Raw genomic sequence first — 9,558 nt, forward strand, 5'->3', positions numbered from 1 at the left:
TCAAAGCGCAACTTCATCGCCTTCATAATTGATCCAAGTAAAGATAATAAAAAGTCTTAAATTCACAATCCTCCAAGTAAAATAGTAAAGGCATTAAACTCATAATTTTCCCAATAACATTTCAAATAAAGACTCGAATTTTATAGAAATTTCGGCAGCATCTCCCCTAAAACTTGGACTTTACCACCCTTTCCGGGTCCCAACCAAACCATTCCACAACCCTCTTCAAGGGGTTCAAAAACCAAATCAATTCAAAATCAAGTTGTTTCCAAAGATGCATCGTGTTCAGGTTTCAAGAACACCAAATCAAATTCCAATCAATTCTTAACAGAATAAACTCGATTTCAAGCTTTTATAAATTAACTTTAAAGAAGCATTTCAAAAATTGTCCGTTTCACAAAACCAAACAACAACCCAGCCAATCAAGCATTCATATTCATCCAAGACAATCAACAATTACATAAGACTCATACAATCACTCAAAGATACATTTTTTCATGTCAATGTCCATATATAATAATTCTAATTCATAAAATGTAGTTTTCCGAAAAGGCTCCTACCTCAATGGGCGAAACCATAACCCAAACGTGTCAACTGAACTCTTTTCACTCAGCCCGAAATTAACCGCAACCGAAATCTCAACTCCGCTTGCTTTCTCAATGGCAGAACAGCCTCAGTCGCAACATGTAAACTCGATTTTCTAATTCCTAAAAACATTAACATTCGCGAATACTTTATTACACGGAACAGAACATTAACGCAGGGCTTTCGAAGCAAAAATACTTACTGAACTAGCAAAACGAAATAGCCGCAGGCTCTAAACCAGTTTGGCAGCGGCCCCGGCAGTCACCTCAAGCGGCAGCGGCAATGAAAACCCGACAACCGCGACTGCACAACAACGTCATGACGATAAAAACCCAGGAACAGAAAAGAATGAAAACCAAATGCAAAGACCCTTACATCACGCGATCTCTCTCTCCTCTGGGCTTTTTCCTCCGCGACTAGAATGATAGCGACAACCTGGCTCTTCACGCGTGGCAGTCCGGTGATGGCTCTACGAGACGGCGGTGACGCGGCTGGGAAGCGGCAGCTGTGCAGTTCCCCCTCCCTTCCCTTCTTCCTCTACCCGTTTTCCTTCTAACCCTTTCCCTTTTTTTTTTGTTTTGTTCTTATTGCAGCGTTGCTGCTGCTGGGGTTTGGGGGAGGGTTTTCGGTGGCTGCTAGGGTTATGATTTCAAGACATGAAAATCAGATGTTGCTAAACTTATCCGATGGTAAATTTGGCACCAAGCACTATGTATTTTGCTCTATGTTACCGTCGAAAAAATCTGATGGTAAATCTCATTGTACATTTTTCTTTTTAATTAAATTGGTTGATCTTTATCGTTGGATAATTTTGACCGATTGATTTCTTGCTCATCCACTTTTTCGTGTTCCATCCACATCTAATACCCATTCTTAAACTCATTACGGTAGAGTTAAAGTGTTATATCCGAAAGTCCTAACCATTTAATCTGCCAAAACTTATACCACAGACACCTAGATACACCTTGAGACCTAAACGGTTCCATATTAAAGACATACATAACAAAATCATCAATCCCTGCAAAGAACTTAGATTTTAACCCCCTCTTCCGTCCATCGTTATCCCTATCATACATTTATAGATGATGACTTGGAATTATTTTGTCACAAACACCCTTGAATTCAACCAACAATACAACTTATTAAAATTTTTAAAAAATTTGGTAGAATTTCTTCTATAATTAGAATTTTTCATCAAATCCAACTTTTATTTTTTCACAAATCAAATATGTTTTAAACAATTTAAACGAAAATTTGATAGAACTTCTCATTAATTCAGAGAAATTCACCAAATAAATTTATCACTTTTCACAGATGAAACAGTTGTAAGAATAATATATTAAAAGAAATAGCATTCAATAAAACATAGAAATCCTAGCCGTTCTAGTGCGTAATTCCTTATTACTCCACAATTTTTGGCATACAAAGATTTCGAGAACAAAGGCATTATTACGCAAACTTCTCCCACTTCTGTCCTAAAACTCTATTATAGAAAAAGTAAGTTTAGCATAAAACATAAATAACATAGCATGTTTACAGATATAAAACTAACCTTAGTACTACACGAACAACCTATGATTAAAGTTATAAAACTTTAAAAAAATCCTAAAATAAAAATAAAGTTAGTAAAATTTAAAAACTAATAATCAAAACTTAAAAATCTAACCTGAAAATTTAATAAAGGAAGTGAAATATAAAAATTAATAACCCTAATGTCTATTTACTTTCATCAAAATTAAACATGAAAAAATTGTAATTGATCTTATGTTTTAAACTAAAAACTAATTAGAAATATTATATTACTTTACAATAGAATATAACAAACAATGTTATTCTTTTTCTATTCATGTTATTAACAAGAAAAATCAACAACTTATAATTTAGTAATCATCATTCTAATTACATATTTTCTAACACATAATAAATTAAAATTATATAAATTAGAATTTAAGGTTTAACTACTCTAAATTTCTTAGTGAGTAAGTTACCTACTGACAGTGATGGCGCAAAAAGCTTCTCCGACGTGGTGGTGGCAACATGTACGGTGTAACACCCTATCACACAGAACCTTACGGTTAAGTCGTAAAGCAGAGGCGGCAAGGTATTACAACCTCTAAAAGAAAAGGATATGTACATAAATATAGTTGGATGAAATCGTATTTAGGAGCCTTGAAGGATAAGCTAAACAAAATCGATAAACAGAAAATCGTGTCACACTCGCATGGATATTCGTAAAATGGACAGGTAAAATCGAAAGAAAGCTGAAAATATTTATATATATCTGATATGGTCACCATTAATACAAATCATAACCGACCATCATCATAACTCGTCTTTACCGTTATTATTCGGCCCTTATGAATTATAACTCGGCAAAATTAATGACATTATAACTGACGTCTCAAACGGTATGAATAAAGTCGGTTACAAAACCAATTATCAAGAACGGTCAAATAATCATCCAGAATATAACGGACGATTAAATATCTATAAAAGCAAGGTAAAGTATCTTTTCTCCACCACTCTGAATTAACACGATAACTGACTTAAGCATTGGAGTGTCTTTGCAGGTACACTCCACCCCTTTTGTATTACTCACACCCTCACATCTACAAGGAAAAAGGAGAATTCGGACTTTGAGGAGTGGACGTCCGATCTTGCAGCATATAGCTCGGCTGACCTTGAGGAGTTGGAGCCGACCTATTTCCCAGGCAAGATCAATTGGCGCCCACCGTGGGGCCGAGGAAGTCATATTTTTTTCTTTTGGTCTCATCATTTCCATCTACATCCATGGCTAACGTACCGCCTCCATCACTGTCCGAACTCATGCGAATGGTAGCTGAGCTACAACAAGCTAATCAGCGGATGGCTAACGAGAACCAAATAATGGCTGCTCAAATTGCCGAACTAAATCATGCTCGGATTGAACACAATGATGCTCATCGCCAACAGGCGGAGGACGAGGAACATCAATCCCAACCGACCCATGTTTCAGAAACCGCTCAACATGAAGAGCAGCAGCAGGAAGACACGAAAGAAGAATCCGAGGACCTTGTAGGCCCTTTCACAGAAGAAGTAATGAATTTCGAACTGCCGAAGAGGTTCACTCTGCCGTTGACCCTCACACCTTACGATGGACTCGGAGACCCAAGGAAGTTCATAAAGAAATTCCGATCAATAATGATCGTCAATGGTGCATCAGATACAGTTTTATGTCGTTGTTTTCCGAATTATTTAGACGGTCCTGCACTTGATTGGTTGTGTGCTTTGCCTGCAGGTTCCATTTCGCGCTTTTATCAGCTGGCGAAGTTATTCGAAGAACATTTCGCCGGATCTGCAATATACTTGCACGATTCCGATTACCTGAACACCATCAAGCAAGGAACGAACGAAAGCCTAAAGGACTACATGACTCGCTTTACCAAGGTCGCAATCAACATACCAGATCTCCATCCCGAAGTCCATCTACACGCAATTAAAAGCGGCCTCCGACCTGGAAAATTCCAGGAAACAATCGCAGTAGCAAAACCGAAGACCCTAGCAGAATTTCGGGAGAAAGCAAAAGGACAAATTGACATCGAGGAGCTCAGACAAGCTCGGAAATCTGACAAGTCACACTTCCGCGAAGAAGATAAGAGTTCAACCATTAAGAAAAGTTTTAAACTAACACCCAGATTTGATTCTTATACGCAGTTCAACACCAAGAGGGAGGACATAATCAAGGAGATCTTGAACTCCAAACTAATTAAGCCACCAAGAAAGGCCGGCACATACCAGGATGCAAAGCACGTGGACAAATCAAAATACTGCGCTTTCCACCAAAAACACGGCCACAACACTGATGATTGTGTGGTCGCCAAAGACCTCTTAGAACGACTAGCAAGACAAGGACACCTAGACAAATACATTAGTGGTCACATCCAAAAGCGCAGCCACAGTTCCACAACAAACGACCTCTCTGAACAAAACCGAGGAAAAGAGAAGGCAGCTTCAAACCAATATGAAAGGCCACGAGGTATAATCAATTGTATTTCAGGAGGATACGCAAGTGGGGGATACTCAAACTCGGCAAGAAAAAGGTCGTTCCGAGCAATATGCTCGGTAGAAGGACCAAAGCAAGATGTAGCAATCAATAACCCACAACCAGAGGTCACTTTCACACAGGCCGACCTTAACTCTAACATACAAAATCTGGATGACCCCGTGGTAATCACACTCCAGCTGGGAGACCTATTAGTGAAAAAAGTCCTCTTGGATCCTGGGAGCAGTGCCGACGTTCTGTTTTACTCCACATTTCAAAAGATGAAGCTCAGCGACAACGTGCTGCAGACCGCAGGAGGCGACTTGGTCGGCTTCTCAGGAGAACGAGTTCCAATACTCGGATCAGTGTGGTTACAGACCACACTGGGTGAGCAACCCTTTTCAAAAACTAATGATATTCAATATTTAGTAGTGGATTGTTTCAGCCCATATAACCTTATTCTTGGCCGACCTTTTTTGAATAAATTCGGCGCCATTGTATCTACAGTTCATCTCTGTGTAAAGTTTCCAGTGCAGGGCGATCAGGTCGCAACAATCCATGGAGACCATAAGGAGGCGCGACAGTGTTACAACATCAGTCTAAAATTCCAAAACCGTGCAACACAACAAGTCAACAATGTCGACCTCAACCAGAAGGAAGGCGTACTGGCCGACCTCGACCCAAGAGCCGATTTCCTCGAGCGCCCGAAACCATTCGACGACTTACAAAAAGTATATTTCAACAATGACCTTAACAAATTTACATATGTAGGTACATCAATCAACACGGCTGAGTTACAGGCCATAACATCCTTCCTACAAGAAAACGCCGAGCTTTTTGCTTGGAAACCTGCTGACATGCCCGGCATTGACCCACAAGTCATCAGTCATAAACTAGCAATAAACTCCTCAGTCCGACCAATCCAACAGAGGAAACGAAAACTCGGCGAAGAAAAAAGGAAAGCATCACTGGAGGAAACACAAAAGCTCATCAACGCCGAATTTATCAAAGAAATCAGATTCACTACCTGGCTAGCCAATGTGGTAATGGTAAGGAAACAAAACGGTAAGTGGCGCATGTGCGTCGATTTCACTGATTTAAACAAAGTATGTCCAAAGGATTCTTACCCTCTACCGTCCATAGACTCTTTAGTAGACAACGCATCGGGCTACGCTACTTTAAGTTTTATGGACGCGTATTCAGGGTATAATCAAATACTCATGCACCCCTCCGACCAAGATAAAACGGCTTTCATCACTGATTTCGGCAATTATTGTTATAAAGTTATGCCATTTGGATTAAAGAACGCAGGTGCAACTTACCAACGTCTTATGGATAAAGTGTTCGCCAAACAAATCGGCAGGAATATCGAAGTTTATGTCGACGACATGGTCGCCAAGACGAAAACCGGAGATAACCACATCACAGACCTAACAGAAATATTCGGCCAAATCCGCAGATACAACATGCGCCTCAACCCCGAGAAATGTGCCTTCGCCGTCCAAGGGGGTAAGTTCTTAGGCTTCATGCTGACGTGCAGGGGAATAGAGGCAAACCCAGACAAATGCCGAGCAGTGCTAGACATGGCCAACCCCAAAACAGTAAAAGAAGTTCAGCGCCTCACAGGACGCCTTGCCGCACTTTCCAGATTTGTTCCCTGTTTAGCTTCAACTTCTGTTCCCTTTTTCCAAACAATAAAAAAGAAAAGTAAATTCGAGTGGAACGACGATTGTGAGAGGGCCTTTTCAAAATTAAAAACAACACTCTCACAACCACCGATCCTACAAAAACCCCTACAAGGGGAGGATTTATTTCTATATTTATCGGTAACTGATTGGGCGATAAGCTCAGCCCTTGTTACAGAAAGAAGCAAAGTTCAGCATCCAGTGTATTTTGTTAGCAAAACTCTACAGCATGCTGAACTTAATTATCCAAGGATCGAAAAGCTCGCGTTGGCACTCATATTCTCGGCGCGACGTTTACGACCTTATTTCCAGAGCCACGTTATCCATGTCAGAACAGATCACCCACTAAGACAAGTGCTGTACAAACCAGAAGTTGCAGGACGACTAATTAAATGGGCAGTCGAACTGTCTGAATTCGACATCAGATACCAATCCAGAGGACCAATCAAGTCACAATTCCTGGCAGATTTTATTGCCGAACTTACCATACCATCTGAAGAAGATCATGCAAAACAATGGATTTTATTTGTCGACGGCTCCTCAAATCAAGAAGGCTGTGGTGCAGGAATTCGTCTTGAAGCCGACGACGGATTCATATTGGAACACTCAATACACTTAGCCTTCAAAGCAAGCAACAACCAATCCGAGTATGAAGCACTACTCGCCGGACTCAGACTTTGCTCAGATCTTCAAATATCGACGATCAAGGTATATTGTGACTCTTTGTTAGTCGTACAGCAGGTAAATGACCTCTTCCAGGTAAAAGACCCTCTACTTTCTAAATACCTGCTACTAGTAAAGAAACTTTCAAAGAAATTTATCAAATTTGAAATAGAACATATTCCTCGAGAACAAAACCAGAGAGCAGATCTCTTATCTAAGCTCGGCAGTACTCAGTCTATGCTTACCACACTACACCAGTTCACAATAACATCACCCACTGTTACTCTGATAAACGTATTAAGTGTTTCACAGGAAACAGATTGGAGGACGGACTTTATACACTATTTAGAAACAGGTGTTGTGCCAGAAGGGGTCGAAAACAGTAAAAAATTTCGGCGGCAAGCATCCTTCTTCACAATCCTAAATGGAGAACTGTATCGACGAGGTTATACCCGGCCACTACTCAAATGTCTCAACAAGTCCGATGCAGAAACAGCTTTAGCCGAGGCACACGAGGGAATCTGCGGGACACACACAGGAGCTCGGAGCCTAGCATCAAAGGTCCTCCGGGCTGGGTTTTTCTGGCCGACTTTAACACACGACAGCAAACAGAAAATCAGGACATGCAACAATTGCCAAAGACATGCACCCCTGATACACATACCTGCCGAACAGTTACATCACGCAGACATCAGTTGGCCATTCAACCAATGGGGTCTAGATATACTCGGGCCGTTCCCTACGGCACCGGGCCAGGTAAAATATCTTATTGTCGGAATTGATTATTTCTCCAAATGGGTGGAGGCCCAACCTTTAGCAAGAATAACATCACAACAAACAATCACATTTGTTTGGAAGCACATTATTTTCCGTTTCGGCATACCCCAGCATATTACAACTGACAATGGTCGCCAGTTTGCCGATCAAAAATTTCAAGCTTTTTTGCAGAATCTAAAAATAAAACAACACTTCGCCTCTGTGGAACATCCCCAAACGAACGGCCAAGCTGAAGCCGCAAACAAAGTCATCCTACATGCACTAAAGAAGAAACTAGACGAGGCCAAAGGACTCTGGGCCGAATTAATACCTGAAGTACTTTGGGGATACAACACCACCCCACAAACATCAACAAAGGAGACACCATTCAGATTGGTATATGGCTCAGAGGCCATGATACCCCTGGAGATCTCCCAGAACTCTATCCGAACTTACATAAAAAATCAGGACGAGACTCGGAAATCCGAGCTCGACGTGATCGAAGAAATAAGAGACATAGCCACATTGAGGCAACGCGCAGCACAGCAAGCCATAGCTCGACAATACAACAAAGCGGTGAGAAACAGAAACTTCGTCACAGGAGATCTAGTTCTCCGCAAAACCAAAACTGCTCGGAAACCACCAACACATGGAAAGCTCGCAGCCAATTGGGATGGTCCATACCGAGTATCCCAAGCACTCGGCCAAGGAGCATACAAATTAGAAACACTAGATGGTAACCTCTTACCTGGTACATGGAATGTATCCTCCTTAAAGAAATTTTATAGTTAAAAAGACAGGGACAGGCTTGTACTCTTTTTCCTACTACCAAGATTTTATCCCAAAGGGTTTTGCTTGGAGAGGTTTTAACGAGGCTAGCCTACCTGCACCTTTGTATGAAACAATTCCGAATATACAAGGGACGAACAAATGTCCTATCCTTTCTATCAAATCGATCTTATCAAACTATCAATCCAGCTCGGACAAATACCAATACTCGTCCAAGCTCCAAATGGCAATTATCAAATTAAACGCCAATAAACTCGGAAATATATCCGAACAAAGCAAACAGCTTTTTACAAAAAGCACCAAATTTTCAAACAAGTCAATTTTAAAAGGCTCAAAAACAGGAGCCATACTATTATCCGCTTACAAAAAACAGTCAGATTACAAGAACAAAAAACAAATTCACAAAGGTCTTTTCATAACAACCTAAACATTATCGGCCCCATCTTCCGCATCCCCATCATCCTCAATCAACTGACCATCTCGAACTATCTTCCCAGGGTCCATGCCAGAAAGATCGGCATCCGGAACCAAAAACTTCACCTGCAACCTTGCCCTCTCAAAGCCTTCAACAAACGAGTCCAAAATCTCATCCACCTTTTTCTTCTCCATATCCTTAAACTGAGCAGTCACCTCAATCAACCGACTTTGCACGTTCACCAGATCGCTTTCCTTCTTCTTCAAATCCTCAACATCCTTAGCATAACTTTCCTTAGTCTCCTTCAGCAACTTCTCGGTCTCAGTCAAACGAGCTTGAAGCTCAGCAGCAAGATTCTTACACTTAATCAACTCTTCCTTCAAAACAGATACCTCACCTTTCTCAGCAGCCACTCCTTTATGTTTCAATTCCTGACTTCGACCCAGACTTGCAAGGCGCAACCCAACAACCTGGAGGGCAAAATAAACTCATAAGAAAACAAAAGGAAAAATAAGGAAAACATCAATAACTTGTTACCTGCATATATTGCCCAACAGCCACATCCCCGACCTCCTTGGCAAGAGTTACATCGGCCGACGATTGGCAATACTCATCCACAACAGCCATGTAAGGATATTCCTTTC

The 9,558-nt window shown here is 41.0% G+C and overlaps 1 protein-coding gene across 1 annotated transcript; it reads left to right on the top strand.

The window, feature by feature from the left end:
- Window positions 1-3,375: 3,375 nt before the first annotated feature.
- LOC140178727 (uncharacterized) lies at window positions 3,376-8,502 on the top strand. Its single transcript, XM_072215958.1, has 3 exons — window positions 3,376-3,778; window positions 3,863-5,655; window positions 5,911-8,502. Exons 1-3 carry the CDS (start codon window positions 3,376-3,378, stop codon window positions 8,500-8,502), a joined length of 4,788 nt encoding a protein of 1,595 aa, XP_072072059.1.
- The last annotated feature ends 1,056 nt before the right edge of the window (window positions 8,503-9,558 follow it).

The sequence above is a fragment of the Arachis hypogaea genome, chromosome 14 (assembly GCF_003086295.3).
Source record: "Arachis hypogaea cultivar Tifrunner chromosome 14, arahy.Tifrunner.gnm2.J5K5, whole genome shotgun sequence".
Taxonomy (NCBI): domain Eukaryota; kingdom Viridiplantae; phylum Streptophyta; class Magnoliopsida; order Fabales; family Fabaceae; genus Arachis; species Arachis hypogaea.

Bases quoted from the DNA above. Each gene is read 5' to 3' on its own strand.
- LOC140178727 (XM_072215958.1), top strand. From the start codon at position 3,376: ATGGCTAACGTACCGCCTCCATCACTGTCCGAACTCATGCGAATGGTA. The intron at 3,779-3,862 runs GTGCATCAGATA...CTTTGCCTGCAG, and splicing joins ATCAATAATGATCGTCAATG to GTTCCATTTCGCGCTTTTAT. The intron at 5,656-5,910 runs GTAAGGAAACAA...TTTGGATTAAAG, and splicing joins GGCTAGCCAATGTGGTAATG to AACGCAGGTGCAACTTACCA.